The following is a 20,571-nucleotide window of genomic DNA, read 5'->3' as shown; positions in this document are numbered from 1 at the left end:
TTAGTGAGACAATATTCATAATGAGTACAAGCAAAACATGTTATCTGGTCGTTAAGTTTCACTTGCTTTTGGTTGGGCTCAGCTGTATGAATTTGATTGCCATGATTTGTAGGACAGTGGTTGTCTCTCTCTACCTCTGAACTGGTGTTGATGTCTGCTTTGTTCCACAAATCCGGACGACACAAGTTTTCTGTACAACAGCAGTTGCTTTATTATTGGACAGCCGGCAAGAGATTCAAAGTGTTTCTAAAGTAGCCGAGTGTCTACCTCTAGTGACTGTTCTTCACAAATCTCTGCCTTACAACCAGAGACAGTATATTTTATAGGAATTAAACAAAGATATATCAGTCACATGGGCGATTGTCATTACATAGTTTAAAATAGGTAATTATGAATTTACAAAGCTTGATGAATGTCGATGTTCTGTGATAACATGTGAATGGATTACAGAAACTGATTATCGTATTGTTCATAATTATGTGTTGATGGGAAGTGTTTAAGACAGAAGGGTCCTTCCTTCAGTAAATGGGAGATTCACAAACCTATGCTAACAAGAAGGGGAAGTGAGACAATGGGAGCGGGAGGCATTTTAACAGGTTTGTGGCCAAGGGCTATCAGTCTTCTCTGGAAAGGGCAAATTCCTCTGTCTGGAGCGATGGGGGAAATCCACATGTGGCTCTACTAGGCTGTATTTCTAAGATACAGTCAGCCTCCGCACTACTGACGTGTTCTGTCTGGATCGTAAGAGGACAGGCCTTCAGTTGATACTGCAGTAAGTCCTTTGGCAGGGGATGTTTAACCCTTGAGTCCCCATTGTGTCCTGAAAGAGAAGCAAAGCATGGAACTGACCCCTCTGTGGCAATTTAACCTCCTCACTAAGAGGCCTAGGTTTGAGTCCCACCTGCTTCAGAGGTGTGGATCAAATTAAGCATATCTGTTCCTTTAAGGGATGCTGAAGTATGATTGGATATACTGAAATACAAAAATCTAATTTTTTTTACCCTTCACTTTGTCTCTTTCTGATTTTCTCAGTGTCTGCTATGACCGGGCCCCTTACTTCCCCACAGCTCTAACATTTATCCTTTCAGCTTTGTGGCATGGAGTGTACCCTGGCTATTACTTCACCTTCACAACTGCAATCCTTATCACGCTGGCAGCAAGGACAGTAAGTACCCATTATCCATCTGCATGGATATTGTGAACTACTGGGAAGCTTAGGACTACTTCTGAAGGACAGTAATTCCTCTTCAACATTATTATTTTATTTATCGGATAAATCTATGTTTAAGAAGCAAGGAATTCTATTTATACATTGGTACCGTTGTTAAATTGATGTTTATCCAGTATTGACTTCCCTCGACAACAATGTCCTATTCCAGAAATATAGTCCTGGAACTAAACTTTGCTTGCTTTATGAACGCTTACTTAAGCATTAGAAGCATACACCTCCTGACCCAACAGCCACATTTCCAGTTTGTTTCTAAGTGCATGTGTGAGTTATGCCCATCACATGCAAAATTGAAAGCAATTAATTCCAGTAACCGATGGTGACAATAATTTTTGTATTCATCTTGATTTATGGCATCCCTTGTTGTCTCTGTAAAAAGATTTTGATAAAGAATTTCAGATGGACTAAATAGAATAGATGTATTGAAATTATGTCATGAATAGGTTTCATTTCAACAATTCCATTCCTTTTATCAAACATGATTTGGAGGTGCCAGTGTTGGACTGGGGTGGACAAAGTTAAAAATTACACAACACCAGGTTGTAGTCCAACAGGATTATTTGGAAGCACTAGCTTTTTGAGTGCTGATTCTTCATCAGGTGGTTGTGGAGCAGAATCGTAAGACGCAGACTTTTTAGCAACAGGATTGCAATGTCGTAGAATATAAGGTTAAACAAATTTAGCTTAAGTCTTTTGTCTTTTACAATGATCTTGTTAGTTTTGGTTTCTCATATGGGGAGAAAGTGAGGTCTGCAGATGCTGGAGATCAGAGCTGAAAATGTGTTGCTGGAAAAGCGCAGCAGGTCAGGCAGCATCCAGGGAACAGGAGAATCGACGTTTCGGGCATAAGTCCTGAAGAAGGGCTTATGCACGAAACGTCGATTCTCCTGTTCCCTGGATGCTGCCTGACCTGCTGCGCTTTTCCAGCAACACATTTTCAGCTTTGGTTTCTCATATGTAAATCCCAGAACTTTTTAAAAGTTACATTCTCAAGATAGCTTTTAACAATAGGTGTCATCTCAACTCAAATAATGCATTGAAGGTGTGAAGTTAAAGTCTGTGTCCCAATGTTAGGTCAGACTGATTCTATTTCTAAAGTGGGATTAACAGAATCTTACATGGATTTATGCAGTTTTTGAGCAAAATAAAATGTAGCTCTGCAAGTACAAATTCACCCCACAAACTTGTGTGTGTGTAAGTGTAAAGAGGTCTAAGTCTATGAGAGGGTGCGTGTGTGAGTGTGGGGGATGTATATTTGAGCGTATGAGAGAGGGTCTGCTTGGGTGTGTGGGTCTGGAGGAGGTGTGTGCGCGCGCTTGTGTGCATGTATGTGAGAAAGTACATAGTGCAGAGGGGTCATCTGTAGTGTGATATGAACCCAAGGCCCCTGTTGAGGCTATCCCCATGGCTACCGAACTTTGTTATTAGCCTCTGCTCAGCCACTTTGTGTTTTTGCCTGTCCCGAAGTCCACCTTGGATGGTCACCTGAGGGTCTGAGGCCGTATGTCCCATACTCAAGAAATCTCTCTTGTTCTCAGTCCTAACTGGTTTACGCTGTATCTTGTTTTGGAGATGCCTGTGTTGGACTGGGGTGTACAAAGTTAAAAATCAGGTTATAGTCCAACAGGTAGCACTAGCTTTCGGAGCGCCACTCCTTCATCAGGTGGTTGCAGAGTACACAATTGTAAGACACAGAATTTATAGCAAAATTTTACAGTGTGATGTAACTGAAATTATACATTGAAAAAGACCTGGATTGTTTGTTAAGTCTCTCGTCTGTTAGAATGACCATGTTAGTTTCACTTCGTTCATACGTAAATCACAAAACTTTCTTTAAAAATTACATTCTCAGGTTAACTTTAACAATTGGTGTCAGCCCAGATAGTATGTTGAAGGTGTTAGCCCGCTGTGTGCTGTTGTCTGTGCCATAATGTTTAGACTGATTCTAATCTAAAAAATGAGTTAACAGAGTCTTACATGGATTCATGCAGTTTTTGAGCAAAGTACAATGTAACTGTGCAAGTACAGATTCACGTGTGTGTGTGTACGTTTCTGGGGTTGGGGGTTGTAAGTGTCTGTGAGAGAGAGTGTGTATGTGTGAGTGTACAAGGGTCTAAGTCTGTGAGAAGGTGCATGTGTGAGTGTGGGAATGTGTGTGTCTGTAGGAGTGTGTGTGAGTGTCTGTGCGCGTGTCTGTGTATAGGTGTGTGTGTGTATATAGTGCAGTGGTGGTCACCTGTAGTGTGACATGAACCAACGTCCCGGCTGAGGGTCTTCCTATTGACACCGAACTTAGCTATCAGCCATGACTACCCTGTATCTTGACTGTGACTATTGGCTCTGGATTCCACCACCATCAGGAACATTTTTCTTGCATCAACGCTTTCTAATATTAGAATTTTCTAGGTTTCTATAAGATCCTTCCTCATTTTTCTGAACTCCAGCTAATATAATTCTCACCAATTCAATCTCTCATCATACGTCAGTCCCGCCATCCCAGGAATCAATCTGGTAAACTTTTGCTGCTCTTCCTCTATAGCAAAAACATCCTTCCTCAGGTAAGGAGATCAAAAATGCACAAACATTCCAGATATGGTCTCACCAAGGCCCTGTATAATTGCAGCAAGACATCCCTGCTCCTGTATGCAAAACCTCTCTCAACAAAGATCTTCTTTACTACCTGCTGCACCTGCATGTTTATCTCCAGCGACTGGTGTACAAAAACACCCAAACCTTGTACATTCATCTCTCTCAATTTATAGTAATTCAGATAATAATCCGTCTTCCTGTTTTTGCTACTGAAATGGATAGCCTCACATTTATTCATGTTATGCTGCAACAACCATGCATTTGCCCACTCTCTCAGCTTGTCCAAATCACACTGAAAGATATCTGTATCCTCCTCACAGCTCATCTTCCCACCCAGTTTTTTACCTTCTGTAACTTTGTAGATATTAAATTTCATTCCTTTATCTAAATCATAAATGCATATTGTGAATAGTTGGGTCCTACCAATGATCTCTATGGTACCCACAAGTCATTGCCTGCCATTTGGAAAAAGGCCCACTTGATTCCTGTTTGCCAACCTGTTTACTGTCCATCTCAACACACTTCCCCCAGTTCCATGATCTGTAATTTTATATGCTAATTTCCTATGTGGGACTTTGTCAAAAGCCTTCTAAAGTCCAAATAAACCACATCCCCTGACACCACCTCATCAACTCTACGAGTTAAATCCCTCAACGAACTCCAGTAGATCTGTCAAGCATCATTTCCCTTTAATAAATCCAGGCTAACTGTGTTCAATTCTGCCACTGTTTTCTAAAAGCTTATCTATGACATCATTGTACTAGGCTCGAACATTTTTTCCATGACTGTCGTCAGCCTGACCGGTCTATATTTCAGTTTTTTTCTCTGTATCTCACATTTTAAATAGAGGGGTTACATTAGCTGCCCTCAAATGTACAGGAACTGTTCGAGTTGATAGAATCTTGAAAGATGACCAGCAATGCATCCACGATATCTAGGGCCATTTCCTTATATACTCTGTGATATAGGTTATCAGGCCCTGGGAACGAATTGGCTTTCAAACCCATCAAAACATTTTTTTTCTACTCATACTAATTTGCTTCAGGTGCTCTTTGTCTCGAGAGGCCATGCTAAATTTCCCGTAGTGTTAGGTGAAGGGGTAAATGCAGGGGAGTGGGTCTGGGTGGGTTGCTCTTTGGAAGATTGGTGTGGACTTGTTGGGCCAAAGGGCCTGTTTCCACACTGTAAGTAATCTTATCTAATCTATCTCGTGTCCCCAGCATTTCTTGTTTGTTATTTGTATCTTCCTTTGTGATGACATAACTAAAGTATGTATACAGTTGATAAAAAAAAAACCCGAAAGAACTGCAGATACTGGAAATCTGAAACAGTAACAGAAATTGGTGGAAAATCTCAACACGTCTGTCAGCATCTGTGGAGAGAAATCAAAACTGAAGAAGGTTCCCTGGACATTAAATGATTTCTCGCCACAGAGCTGTAAGACCTGCTGAGATTTTCCACCAGTTTCTGTTTTTGATATGTATGCAGTTGGTCAGCCATTTCTTAGTTCCCCATTATCATATCTCCTGTCTCTGACTGTAAGGGGTGTACATTTGTGTTTATCAATCTTTTTTTCTTCACAAACCTGTAGGAACATTTATAATCATTCGGCAGACTTGCTCTTGAGCCCTATATTTCCTACAAGGAGCTCCTTGAATATTGTGCATTTAAAAAAAACAAGTACAAAACAGGCTTTCTCGTAAGTTTAAATCAAAAAAAAAGGATGTGATCGTTTTGCACAACACCCAAAATGCAATCACAGTAAATGCTCGCTCCTCATCGACAAAAGTTTATTGATTTCTAAAATCTGTAACAGGCACTTGGATTTCTTAAAATCCCGAAAGTCAGTCTTCGACCAATTTCTCTAAGATGATCGTTGGAACCCTTGTAGGCCTGAAAGTTCTCTGTCAGTTCACTGAAATAGAAGTTGAAAATGTCAGGGAATGAATCTGTAATAGTTCGATCAAAGTACCAGCAGGAATCTGGCTTTTCCAGCTGAAGAAGTGGTTCAGCTCCTTTCCTAAAAATTATAACCTGCGGCTACAAGAAAAAGGCTCCATTTCTGTGCTGGAGTTGATTTTTTTTTGAGACAAAATCTCTGTGTATGTCACTCTTGCTCGCACTCTCGTTCTCTCTCTCTCTCGTTCTCTCTCTCTCTCTCTCTCTCTCTCTCTCTCTGGTATTGGTCCCAGATTGATATGGCCCTAGCCTGTCCTTGTGAATTAGTAAGGTACTTCCAAGTGTTTCCTCTCATAAGCAAGTTTCTATCATATGACAACAGTCTTGAGATTTTCCATTAACCAAGCAATGAATTGATTGACTACAAATTGGAGGATGTTTAAAGCAAATTATACCTGCTTGTTATTGTTTTGTACAAGTTGTCATTAGATGCAAGTGTGCAGACATCAGTTTTTAGATTAGATTAGATTCCCTACAGTATGGAAACAGGCCCTTCAGTTCAACAAGTCCACACCGCCCCTCCAAAGATCACCCCGTCCAGACCCATTTTCCTACATTTACACCTGACTAATGCACCTTGGCAATTTAGCATGGCCAATTCACCTCACCTGCACATTTTTGGATTGTGGACGGAAACTGGAGTACCCGGAGGAAACCCATGCAGACGCTGGGAGAATGTGCGAACTCCACGCAGAGAGTCGCCCGAGGTGGGAATCGAACCCGAGTCCCTGGTGCTGTGAGGCAGCAGTGCTAACCACTGAGCCACCATGCTGCCCAATTCTGAAATGACAATTGTATTTAAGATTTGGCAATATGAGGCAACAGTAACTGTCTAACATATTTTAATTTGGATGTTTATTTTATTTTGAACATTTCTATTTGTCATGAATACATTGAAGGTAGAGAATAAAGGCATTTTAATTGGCAGTTATAACCTCCAATATTTTTTAACCATATTCGTGTCATTTAAATTGTTTGGAATAAGAAGTACAAATTTAGGTGGCCACTTTGATGCTATGTATTCCTAACAATTAGACTTTGAAGTGCATTTAATTTTGTTGAATCTTGTGTTCAGTTCATTCTCATTTGCATTTCTCCTGCCCTTTAGATGAGAAGCAACTTCAGACATTACTTCCTTTCTTCCAGGAAGATGAAAATTGGCTATGATGTTATGACTTGGGTTTTTACTCAACTGGCCCTCTGCTACATAGTAACACCTTTCCTCCTCTTGGGTGCAGAACCCACAATCAAATTCTACAAGTAAGTAGACGTATTGTCTGATTTTGTTTGTCCTCAAGTAACAAAATTAAAGCACTGAAATTAATCAGACATTGTACCTGCAAGAGGTTTCGTTTTGTGAAAATGTTTCCATCTACAGCATTCTCCAGAAGAAATGTACACAATTGTAAATTCAGTTGTGAAAATAGACAGCCTATATTCATTGTTTCTTGAGTAGTATGATGGTTCAGTTTTGTGCATAATAGAAATCAAACCTAAATAGTTAAATGATCAACAGTTTGTCTTAGTCTTATTAAATTTTTTTGGGGTGCAGGTGACCAGTTGCCCTCGGTAGGTGGAGGCGAGTTGTTCCAGTATTGGGGCTAAGTGCTTTAGGAGTTTCACTACCACCAATCCTTCTTGCTGGACTTTGTCTCAACAACTGTTATCATATGAAGAAGGGTACCCACATGAAATCTTTGGCAGGAGATGTGCTTAATCCTGATGAAGAGTAAACACATTCATTGCGTGCATGTTAATAACTGGTTACATTACATCTGAGATGCATGATGGCCTCTTGTGAGATACCAGGCTAAATTTAAGAATGAATTCACATTACTCCTACTACTACTGACATTAATGTAGAGCATTGATAACAAATGTAGAATTGGTTAGCTCCTCCCAGGACTCTTTTATATCCTAATTAAAGCAAAATATTGTGGATGCTAAAAATCTTGAATAGATGCAGAAAATACTGGAGAAACTCAACGCGTCTGGCAGCATTTGTGGAAAAAAAAGAGAAATTTAGCAGGGATTCAAAGTGATAATGCTGTTTCCCTCTTCACATATACTGCCAGACCTGCTGAGTTTCCCTGCATTTTGTTTGCACTTCTTTATATCCTGATGGGTGGCATCACAATAGAACATAAAACAATATAGCACAGTACAGGCCCTTTGGCCCTTGATGTTGTACCGACCTTCTATCCTACTGTAAAATCAGACTGACCTACATAACCTTCATTGTACTATCTTCCATGTGCCTATCCAAGAGTTGTTTAAATGTCCCTAATATATCTGACTGTACTACCATGGCTGGCAGTGCATTTCACACCCCATCCACTTTGAGTAAATAGCCTACCTCTGACATCTCCCCAAAACCTTCGTCCAATCATCTTAAAATTATGCCCCCTCATGATAGACATTTCCGCCATGGGAAAAATGTCTCTGGCTATCCACTCAACCTCTTGCACACCTCTATCAAGTCACCTCTCATTCTTTTTTACTCCAATGAGAAAAGCCCTAGCTCACTCAACCTTTCTTAATACAACATGCCCTCCAGGCCAGGCAGCATCCTGGTAAATCTCCTCTGCACCCTCTCCAAAGCTTCTACATCTTTCCTATAATGTTGCAACCAGAAATGAACGCAATCGAATTGACTCGAATCCCTACAGTGTGGAAGCAGGCCCTTCAGCCCTGCAAGTCCACATTGGCCCTCCAAAGATTAACCCACCCAGACCTATTATTCTATATTTACCCCGACTAATGCACATAACCTATACATCCCTGAACACTATGGCCAATTCAACTAACTTGTACATGTTTGGATTGTGAGAGGAAACTGGAGCACCCGGAGGAAACCCACGCAGACATGTGGGGAAAATGTGCAAACTCCACACAGACAGTCACCCGAGGTTGAAATTGAACCCAGGTCCCTGGCGTTGTGAGGCAGCAGTGCTAACTGCTGAGCCACCGTGCTGCCCAATATTCCAAGTGCTGTCTAACCAGGACTCTCTAGAGCTGCACTATTACCTCATGGCTCTTAAACTCAAACTCCCTATTAATGAAAGCTAACACACCATACACCTTTTTAACAACCCTATCGAGCCGGGTGGCAAGTTTAAGGGATCTATGGACATGGACCCCAAGATCCTTCTATTTCTCCACACTACCAAGAATCCTGCCTGTAATTCTGTATTCTGCATTCAAATTTGACTTTCCAAAATGAATCACTTCACACTTTTCCAGGTTGACCTCCATCTGCCACTTATCAGCCCAGTTCTGTATCCTGTCTCGCTGCAACCTACAACAGCCCTTCACACTATCCACAACACCACCAACCTTTGTGACATCGGCAAACTTACTAACCTACCCTTCCACTTCCTCATCCAAGTCATTTATAAAAATCACAAAGAGACGAGGTCCCAGAACCTGATCCCTGTGGAACACCACTGGTCACTGAGCTTCAGGCTGAATACTTTCCATCTACCACCACCCTCTGCCTTCTATGGGCCAGCCAATGTTGTATCCAGATGGCCAGGTATCTCTGTATCCCATGCTTCTTTACTTTCTGAATGAGCCTACCATGGGGAACCTTATCAATATATCAGGTACTAACTGCCCTCTTCAACATCCTGACGCAAACATTTTTCTAGTCGTTTTGTTCATACAATTGTTTCAAATAAGTAACATAGGTTTACCAAAACCCTGTGTGTGTCCTTGTAAATGACTGATTATTTGGGTTTAAAGTCTACTGCTTGAGGTCAAAATATCCAAGTACAGCTCATTGCCACAATGGAATTTTGGTGGATCTTTAATCCTGGATGCATTTTGCTGATCATGTCCTCTGGTATCAGTGTTGCTGTGGAGGTTTGTTTCCCATGGAGGATCTTTAGGTCCCCAAACTTGTGTCAGAGAAGGTAGTGTGTTTCTAATCCTGTCCTCCTTTTTTGAATTCTTTTGGTTAACATTGTAATTTTGTCAGGTTCAGTCAGAGACGTAAACCTGACCTTGAAGTATTGGTACAGATTCCCATGAAGAAATGCCTTGTACTCTGAATTTTCTCCCAAACATGCCTGCTGAATGGTGTTAACTTTCTCATGCACATAAGCATGATTAATTCTGTGGTTCAACTTCTGCCTTTGACTCTTGCACATATCCTGGAAATGTTCCACTTCCTTCAAAATATTGCATAGGGTAATGAAACTGAACATTTTTTCCTATTTGCTTCTTTTTTAAAATTCCTTATCTGGAACAGTAGCCTCGAGCATCAAATAATTTATAGCCATTTTATGTCTGTTTAACCTGATTTGTTTTGGGTGTTCTTAGAAAATTAACAAAGTATGATGAGTTTCTTGAAGACAGATTGGCTTTCTTTTCTTGTCATTATCTCGAGCTGTATTCTCAATTCAGCTTCCACCATTATCTGGATAGCACTTTCTAATGTGAGATCTTCTACCATCATCTGTATGTTATGTCAAGCAACATAATTGCAACTTTTTAATTCTTTAATTCTAGTCAAGTAGATTCTTTTCCTTGATCACTGAAGCATCCTCCTGCATTGGCACTTCAATGTACTTAATCAATTCTGCCACCCTGCTCCTTTCTTGCCTTTACCTATCTTTTCTGAACACCTTGTACATAGAAATATTTAATATCCAGTCCTGCCCTTCTTTGAGCAATTCTCCTTTATAAGCATATCATATTTGAACATAGTTATCTGCACCTGCACTCACCAATCATACTTTATCTACCGCATTCTGCTTCTTTACATATTGTTGAAAGCTTTCTGTAATGGTCAACTTTGTTGTGGCTCAAGAGTTCCAATCTTGTGTAACAGTTTTGCAGCAAATGTGCATAATTCGCTGGCCTCTGTTCTCTCTGGGCTCTCTTTTCAGCCAGCTGACCTTTTTGCTTCTGTTCAAGTTTTCCAATGTTCTTCCATACAAACAGTCCCAAGAGATCACTGCCTTTAGTGACTGTGTCTCCCAGTTGTAAGTGTTAATAACTACCATCTTCATCACTTGCTTGCAGGTGTTCTTATGGAGGAGGCATAGACACCCAGGAAGTTGCGATCTCATGGCTTATTTACAGTACTGAAGGTCTTTAGTAGGATGTCCTCCATCATCAACATGGCCCAGCCAATGCAGATAATATTGGCTTAGCTAAGTAAATAATGTGTGGAACCTGAGAGTTGGTGACTTTATCTTTACAAGAGATACTGAGAATATGTCTGAGGGAGTGAAAGTGGAAACAGTCACCCTTTTCTCCTGACTGGTACATGATGTCCACATCTCTCAACTGTGGAGGAGTGTACCAAGGAGGGAGGATTGGTGAACTCAAGTTTTAAATTTTTGTGTTTCCATTACCTTGCAGAGCAAAGTGTTATCCATCAAGTTGCTGTCATTCCACAATCTCTCACTCAACCTGGAACTAGGTTGAAGAGCTGATGAAGAGCATATGCTCGAAACATTGACTCTGCTGCTTCTCAGTGCTGCCTGATTGGCTGTGCTTTTCCACACTCTTCGACTCTGGAACAAGTAGAGGCAGCTTTTGTGATATTTGTATTGATTTCAAGTTCAAGTGACATTTTGCTGGTATTTGTGGAGTCTGGAAATAGGAAGCTATCAACAACCTCCACCACATCCATATAAATGGACAGTAATCCTAATTTTGACTTTTCCCCCTAACCCTGAAATTATCTGATAATTTAGCATTTCTTGCTATAGTACAATTTGTCTCTCCTGATATTCTGTACAACTTGGTACTTCTCTCTAGTTTGTCTCCTGGTGCCAACACCATGTCATGATAGTTTAAACTGTCCCAAATAGTGGCAGCAAATTGCCTCACAAGGAATTTGTTCCTGGGTCTGTTTAAAATTCTATATTCCCAGAGCTGCTTCCATTTTTAAAAAAATCGTGGCGTGGACATCTAGGCTTCATTTAGTACCTATCCTTAATTGCCTTTGAGACTGAAGCAGTCCATCTGTTGCTGGTACATCCACTAAACTATTAAGTAAGGAATTCAAGGTTTTCGACCCAGTGATACTCCACGTCATCGTGGCTTGAACGTGAACTAACCGGTGTATGGTGGTGATCCCATGCATCTGCTCTTGTCCTTCTAGGTAGAAATGCTTGGTTTGGAAGATGCTGTCGAAGGAGGTTGCTGAATTGTTGCAGTGCATTTTGCAAATGGTACAAGCTCGTGCCATTGTGGTGGACAGGGTAAGATAGTGGGTGGAGTGCTAATCAAGTAGGTTACTTTGTCCTGGATGATGCTGGGGTTCATGAGTATTGTTAGAGTTGCATTAATCCAGGTAATGGAGAGTATTCCATCACACCCTTGACTTGTGCCTTGCAGATGGCTGACCAGTCTTGGGAAGTCAGGAGATGAATTACTTGGTAAAGAATTCTCAGCTTCTGATGCTGTTGTGCCACTGTATTGATATGGCTGTTGCATTTTAGTTTATTATCAATGGTAAAGTCCAGAATGTTGAATGTGGAAGGTTCAGTGATATGAATGCCAAAAGGAAATGGGTTGGATTATCTCTTATTGGCGGAGCTACTACAACCTGATCCCTAGAGTAAGATGCTGGGTCTCTAACAATCACAACTGTCTCCCTTCATGCTATGTGTAACTTCAATCAGTAGAGCATTTTTTTTCCAGATTGTAAGTCAGTTTAATTTCACTTAGCTTCTTTGTTGTGGCACTCTTAAAGGTTGAGATGATGTCAAGAGCAAGTATTTTTATCTCATCTCTAGATTCAGACCCTTTACCCTATTTACATCAAGGCTATAATGAGTCATTGGGACAACAGGATATGAAATCCACAACTCAAGCATTGGTAATTTATTGTTGACTAATAACTGCTTGATAGCACTGTTGATGTTTGCTGATTGAGGATGAACCAAGTTGGTCAATAGCAGCAAAAATTGGAATTGTCCTACCTTTTGTGGACTGGCCATTCTTGAGTAATTATCCACTTTTTCAGTTGGATATCAGTGTTGTAGCTGCGTTGAAACAACTTCACTAGAGCAATAGCTAGTTCTGGAGCACTTATCTTCAACATTTCTGCTGGGGTGTTTTGACCTTAGGTACATCCAGTTTGTTCACTTGCTTCTTCAGATAATTGGTATGAGTCTAGCTTCTGTGAAGATGGGGCCTCATGAGGAAGCTGAGGTCAGCACAGTAACTCAGTGGTTAGCACTGCTGCCTCACAGCGCCAGGGACCCGGGTTCAATCAGCCTCGGGTAACTGTGTGGAGTTTGCACATTCTCCCTGTGTCTGCTTGGATTTTGTCCGGATTTTCCGGTTTCCTTCCACAATCTAAAAAGATGTGCAGGTTAGGTGAATTGGCCATGCTAAATTGTCCATTGTGTTTAGGGATGTGTAGGATAGGTGCATTAATCAGGGGTAAATATAGAGTAATAGGGTAGGGGAATGAGTTTGGGAGGGTTACTCTTCGAAGGGTCGGTGTGGACTTGTTGTTGGGCCAAATGGCCTGTTTCTACACTGTAGGGGATTCTATGAGGTAGGTCGCCCAGAAGATATTTGCAGATAGTTCACCTACATTTTTTATGCTCATGTTCTGTTGTTTGCCAGATAAACACTTTGCACCCTGTTAGTTGTCTAATGATCCACGCTAAATTGTGTAGAGATGTAACAAGACCGCAGTTTTGATTTGATCTGTCGGTCAAATTACGTAGCTCTGTCTATAGTATTCTGCTCATGTTCTATAACACATGTAGTCATGTGTTGAAGTTCTAACAGTTTAGAACCATGTTTTCAGATAACTCTCATGCTATTCCTGGATTCTTCTCTTCTGCATTCCTGATTGAACCAGATTTGATTCCATGGCTTGAGGATTGTGGCAAAGTGAGGAATGTGCCAGGGCATGCGGTTACAAATTGTGGTGGAAAACAACTCTGATGTCAAACATTGGACCACAAAGCCCACCCTCCACATTTCTCATAGTTCTCAGTGGAAACCTTGCTCATCCCAAAGGCATTTTAACTTGGATGCAGATTATTATTGCTGTTGAGTGAATTTATTATCTTGTATATGTGTCAAACCGGCCTGCATCGTATCTGTATTCAATGCTCTTTTGGAAGCTGTTTACAGTTTGTACAAGAGAATGTAAAATGCAGAGCAGTTGCACACAATTTAACTGCTTCATGAACAAGTAATAGAGCTGCGTTTTTGTTCCTTTTTCAACTATAAACTGTGCTTTGATGGCAGCTGTGTGACCTGTCCTGGATAAATAACTGCTAGATGTGAGTGAGAAACTCAGTTGTACCTTGGTATACCAGGTAGCTCTTCTGTCGTGTCAAACCTCTTATGAGAAGACTTTAATGGAGACCATACAAATATTTAATTTTGATGTTGCTTGAGATAATTGTGAGGCATCCCATGGAATGCAGTGTTCTAAGTTGATTCCTAACTTAATTTAGAATGCAACAGACCAAAATAAAAACCGCTGTCTACACATAACTTGCTTGTAAATACAAAGAGCTGGCAGCTCTTCAGGTTTTCTGGCCAAAAGATTTAGCATTTGTAAACAAAAGCGAAACCCAAGGTGATATAGCTCAGTTTTAACTGAACTGGATGTGATCAGTTCCAGTTTAGATATATGTTATCTAAGCTCCTCATAGTTGCCAATTTAACCCTCTGAAAATTGGACTGCTATTTAGGATCAAACCCCAAACAGAATTGTATTATTTTTAAAAATTTCTGAATTTGTGCTCTGCTTCAATCTTTCTGTATAGTTTTCATTTGGATGCTATAGAAAAATGTTTTTGCTTCTGGGTACTAATATTAATATTCTCCAAACCAAAGTGGCAAAGCACAAAGCACTGTCTGAAATTGCTTCGGAATCACATCGGAGCCACAGGCTTTTTTAATGGTTCTTTACCTAACTGCATAGTATTCATAACAAACCAAATGTATTGAAAAGTAGAAGTTAATCAGTATGATCTTATCGTCATTGAGATGTAGTTATCAGGGGAACAAAGTTAGAAACTAACTATTCAGGGATATACAACTTTACAAAAGGATGGTAAGAAAGCGAAAAATAGTAGACTATCTATGTTCAATTGAGATGGAATAAGTACGATAGGAAGAAATAATCTTGGGCTGAATGATGCAGAATACATATGGTTGGTATTAAGAAATAACAGGAGGGAAAAGACACTGATGATAATCTATAGGCCGCCTACAAGTAGCTGTTCTATAGTATTTTTAAAATGGTAGAATTTGGCATTTGGTTAGGGTCAGAAGCAACTGTGCTAAACTTAAATAAAAGTAATTACATAGGAATGAGGGCAGCATTGGTTGGAATGGACTGTGAAAGCAGTTTAGCAAAAGTTGTATATGATTGAGGAACAGTGGCAGGTGCTTAAGAATTCATAATTCAGCAAAATATATTCCTGTGAAGAAGAGGGACTTAGGAAGGGGATAAACCGGCCATGGTTAACTATGGAAGTTAATCTACAATTTGAAAGAAATAAAAAATACTATAAGGCAAAGATTAGTGGAAAGTCAGGATTGGAAAGTTTTTTAAAAGTGAAGGCAAAAGTTATCAAAAACAGAAAATAAACTATGAGAGCAAACAAGGCCTACTTTCAATATACAAAAAGGAAGAGAGACACCACAGAGAACGTAGGCTTCTTAAACAATGAGGTTGTGGAAATAATAATGGGAAACTAGAAAATGGCAGAGGAGGTGAATTGCATCAGTTTTCATGGTAGAGCGCATTAATAGCATTCCAAAAACACTATATAATCAAGGACTAGGGGGAGTAATCATAACAAAATGTCACCAAAGACAAAGTACTTGGGAAATTAGTGCTAAATGTTGATGAGTCCCCTGGACCTGATGGGATGTATCTGAGGATTTTAACAGAAGTCGCTCCACAGCTGGTGTGTGCACGGATAGTAATCTCCCATGAATCCTTAGGTTCTTGAAAAATCCCAGAGGATTGGAAAACTGCCCATTTAACTCCTTTACTCAAAAAGAGAGACCGACAAAAATAGGTAACCAGAAATGTCTATTACCATCTGTCATAAAGGATGCATGGGCAAAGCATTTAGAAAGGATAATATAAGTATAGTCAGCATTGCTTCATAAAGGAGAAATCAAATTTATTAGAATTCTTTTGAGGAGGTAACAAGTAGGGCAGATGAAGAGGAAGCAGTGAATGTAATATGTTTTGATTTCCAAAGGTACCGCACATAAGGCTGCTTAATAAGATCAGAGATAATAGTGTTGGATGTACTATATTAGCATGGATAAAGGATTACCTAACTAACAGAAAACAGAGTGGGATACAGGCAGGCATTTTCAGGATGACAACCTCTCTCTAAGAGTGCCACAGGAATCAGCACTAGGCCACAATTATTTACACTCTATATTGATGACTTGGATGAGGTAAGTGAATGTGCTACTGCCAGATTTGCAGATGACACAAAATTAGGTGAGAAGACCAGCAGTGAGGAGAACCAAAAGTTTACAACAGGTTATAGATAGGTATGTGAGTGGTCAAAACCTTGCCTGATGGAGTATATTGTGGGAAAATGAGGTTATACACTGGCAGGAAGAATAGGAGGGAAATATTATTTAAATGGAGAAAGATTGCAGCACAAAGAACTTTGGAGGATCTCGTGCATGAATCATAAAAAAGCTAGCATCAAGTTTAATGGGCAATTGCGAAGGCAGATTAAATGTTGGCCTTTATTTCAAGGAGAATGGAGGATAAAAGTGGGGAGGTTAAAATGAGGTTCAGGAAATAATAATGGGGAACCAAGTTAGGCCCTAGGCAGACCACACATGGAAAATTGTGAACAGTTTTGATCCCCTTATTTAAGAAAAAAATAAGCTGGCATTAGGGGCAGTCACTAGATTAATCCTGGATATGGAGAGATTGTCTGAGGAGAGTTTGAGTATGTTTGGCCTGTACTCATTGGAGTTTAGAAGAATGAAGGGAAACATCCTTTGGGAGCTTGACAGGGTAGATTTGAAAAAGTTGTTTCCCCTTATGGGAAAATTTAGGACCAGAAGTCATAATCTCAGAGTAAGGGTTGCCCGTTTTAGACAGATGAGAATTATTTTTCTCTCAAAGGATAGTGAATCTGTGGAATTGTGCAGAGGGCTGTTGAGGCTGAGTCACTAAGTATATTCAAGGCTGAGACAGATTTCTACTTGGGAATGAAGCAGGAAAGTAAAGTTAAGGATTATCAGAAGTAACATGAATGGCAGAGCAGACTCAGTGGGTCAAAAGATCTACTTCTGCTCCTACATCCTAATGGTTTTATGCTCTTTTTCAGTGAGGATGAAGAGAGGTCAATAACACATGATTACAGGCAGAAATCCTGGTTGTTTTTTTCTCATTATTTCAAATCCATGTTAGTTGTAGCACCACCTGTTGCTTGTGGCTGAAGTGAACATTATTTGATCCCAGGTACCTAACCACTTGGTACGTTTGCAAGATCTTGGTCACAACATGATGTATTGCAGTGAAGTATTCCCTGGCTATTCTGGAAAATTCTATTATAGCTTTGACCTTGTATTTCTTCAAAGAATTCACCTTAACTGGAAATCTGTAGTATATCAGTTAAATTTCAGGATTGTTGTCATGTGTGATGTTATTTTGCTGTGCCTTTTGACTTTGTGTTGCAGAAAATGTCTGAATAAATTCTCTCTTTTGATTTTATAAGGTCGATTTATTTTCATTTTCACATACTGTGTGCCATCGTGTTGCCAATTCTGGCAGTCAAGAAACGGAAGAGTATTATGCAGACAACCTCTTTGAAGGCCAACTCCTCTAACCCAGCACCCAGTCACCAGCAGCCCAAGAAAGAGCAGTAGTGACTCAGCATAAATGAAGTATTTTGGAAGTGAGAGATGCGAAAAAAAAAACTTGATGTTGTACAGGGATGGAAAACAAAAGAACCAGTAGTTTGTATCTGAGTGGTCTCAATCTCATGACCATTCATCTGAAGATTTAATGAATGAAATGGTTTAATGAAGCATGATTGCTTACTATGCAGAGATCCATGCACTGAACAACCACTGAACCTTCCCCAATTCTAGCTGCAATGCCTGGGTCACTTGGGTGCCTGTAGTATGCAGGCATTGCTGTCATTTGCCAACTTGAGTTTTTTTCCCTCAAAACAGTGTAATTGTCCCATAATCTTTGGACATTTTCACTGTGAATGGTATACGTATGTATAAATGATCTCTCATTTGCTACAAGAGAATTGTTGGTGAAATTTTGAAGCTGAGTAATAAAGATATTTTTGGTTAGATTGTTGAAATACTAACACTGTTGCTTTATAATCTATAGTTATCCATTGTTATTTAAAGCTGATCTACCATATCGTTTTACATACTTGCCCCTGGCCAAGTGACATTTTTACCCCTGTCACCAAAGCAATTATTCTATTGGTTTTCTTTGCCTTAGCAAATAGCAAAATGTGTGACCCATGGTCACAAATTCCAATCTTTGGATTTGTAATCTAATAGATTTTGAAATTTACAGCTCTAAGTGGCTGGTTTGGACTGATGACAGATTGAGAATTAAAAGGCTGAATATTCTGACAAAGGCAGGCTTACCACATCCTGACTAGAGCAACTTGAAGGAGTAGTGTTTCACTTATACTTCACTTTAGTTAGATGAAGAACGCACAGAAGGCTAAGAAGGGGGGCTGCACTGGGAGAATGATCATCCAGTACAATTACAGTGGCAAATTATTTCATTGAAGAATAAAGCTAACCCTATAAGTGATTGAAATCACAGTGAATGGCTCGACTGCTTGTGCTAAATATGAAGTAACCAAACTTGCAATAGTTCATTGTTCTGTTCTGTTTGTAAAACGTTTGATAAAATCAAAACTGCTTGTAAGTAGGAGCATTCAGCTTGGTTATGCTAATAGATCTTATAATTATAAAAACCTTAATTTGCCAATAATTTTTATATATTAAAATTATTTATTTCTTTTATTTAGTGCTGTATTTATTGTAGCCGACAATGTGTTTCTTTGTTTACTAGACCTTTTGCAGGGATGATGAGAGACTGTGTTTTTGAAAGATACAGAAGGTGTTCGCCAAAGACCTAAAGGTGCATTGAAGTAGTAACTGCAGCAATCTCATTTAGTTTACTACGATCAGGTTAAAATTTGATATACCTCAGAACTGCAACCCATTGGATTATACAGTCAAACAGTCATACAGCAGGGAAACAGACCTTTGGGTTCAACTAGTTCACACAGACCATTTTCCAAAACCAAATTAGTCCCACTTGCCAGCATTTGACCCATACCCTTCCAAATCTTTTGTATTTGTGTACTTATCCAACTGTCTTTTAAATGTTGTAACTGTATCTGCATCCACTACTTCCTCTGGCAGTTCATTCCATATACAAACAGCTCTTTGTGTTTAAAGAAAAGTTGCCCCTCATGTCCTTTTTCTCCTCTCATCTTAAAAATATGCCTCCTAGTTTTGAACTCCACAGGATAAGGACAAGACCTTTGCTATTACCTTTTCTGTCCTGCATGATTTTATAAAGATCACCCCTCAACCTCCCATGCTCTAGTGAAAACGTCCCAACCTATCCATTGCAATATATTCTAACTATAATACCTTATTCATACTGTTAAAGTTCCTGGAATCCTCAGAAAATGATGTCCTATCACTTTTGCAGAAATGAAGCATTATTGAATTGTTATTATTACATGCTTAGTGTCAGAAAGATAATCCTGAATTTTGAGCATGCGACTATCCATTTATTGTTCATTGTGCAGATTGCACCCAAAGATGTTTAGCTGATTGCTTTTTGTAGTTGGGTGTCATTGAATAAGAAGGGGGTTTTGTGTCCATATCTTGTCTTCTGCCCTGGTTGTGGTGCTTCTTGGCCAAGTGTCATCAGATCACATCATTTATAATCTAAGAAAGGAACAGTTCGTTCTTGTATAATTGATGCACACTTGTAAAAGTGCTTTTCCAATGTTTTTAATAACAATAACAGATCCCACAGATATTTTGGAGAAGTTTTAAATTTTGCCTATTTATTGTTTTTGGTTCAAAAGACTTCACACTTTCATTGCAATAATAATTTATAATCTTGGACTGCCTGGTTCGTTAAGGATGGTTCTCATACGTGGAAAATGAACTTGAGCAGAATCTTCAAATACACAAAAACATGGATTTACATGTCAGGTAACAATGCATGAATAGTCTGTTTTAGGTGCATGACATTTCTCCACAGATGTTGATTGACATGCTGTTTGTTTTCAAACCTGTCTGTTAGTTTCAGATTTCCAGCATATGTAACCTTTTAGAAACATATTAATCTTTATAGATAGCTCGCTGGGATGCCTCATTGTTGCTATTTATATGTCAAGATTACATGAGCTCTGAACCTCATTCAACATGACTTATTGGTGTTGAAGTATTCAAACTGTGGATATATTTATTTATTTTGATACATAACATTTATGTATTCATGGGAAGGGAGTTTTGCTGGAAATGATCATTTGTTGCTATCTCTAATCTCTGAAGAATGAGGTGTTGAGCCACTGCCATTGGATACACCAACAATGTCATTAGGGTGAAAGTTACAGGATTTTTACCACAGTATCAGTGAAGGAACAGCAATATAATTCCAAGTTAGAATGGTGTGTGATTTGCAGGCTTACTTCCCAGAGGTGGTATACCTGTATTGGCCTTATCTTTTTAAGTAGTAGATTTTGAAGATGACGTTAAAGTATTCATGGAGAGTTACTCTAGTGCATCTTGTAGACCAGCGT

General features: G+C 39.6%; 1 protein-coding gene across 5 annotated transcripts in view; it reads left to right on the top strand.

The window, feature by feature from the left end:
* The window catches only part of mboat1 (membrane bound O-acyltransferase domain containing 1), a 136,040-nt gene extending 117,274 nt beyond the window's left edge, over positions 1–18,766 (top strand). For 3 of the 5 annotated variants that reach the window (XM_043719159.1, XM_043719158.1, XM_043719161.1), the window contains 3 exons: positions 1,033–1,165; positions 6,885–7,036; positions 17,482–18,766. In XM_043719159.1, the coding sequence (XP_043575094.1) occupies positions 1,033–1,165; positions 6,885–7,036; positions 17,482–17,632 (436 nt within the window). In that variant the 3' untranslated portion in view covers positions 17,633–18,766. Of the gene's footprint in view, positions 1–1,032; positions 1,166–6,884; positions 7,037–17,481 lie in introns of those variants that run through there. The other 2 variants (XM_043719160.1, XM_043719162.1) reach the window with 2 other exon arrangements.
* Positions 18,767–20,571: the final 1,805 nt, after the last annotated feature.

Source organism: Chiloscyllium plagiosum, chromosome 29 (assembly GCF_004010195.1).
Source record: "Chiloscyllium plagiosum isolate BGI_BamShark_2017 chromosome 29, ASM401019v2, whole genome shotgun sequence".
Taxonomy (NCBI): Eukaryota; Metazoa; Chordata; class Chondrichthyes; order Orectolobiformes; family Hemiscylliidae; genus Chiloscyllium; species Chiloscyllium plagiosum.
Note: the sequence above shows the minus strand (reverse complement) of the source record. Positions and strands in the feature narration are given on the sequence as shown.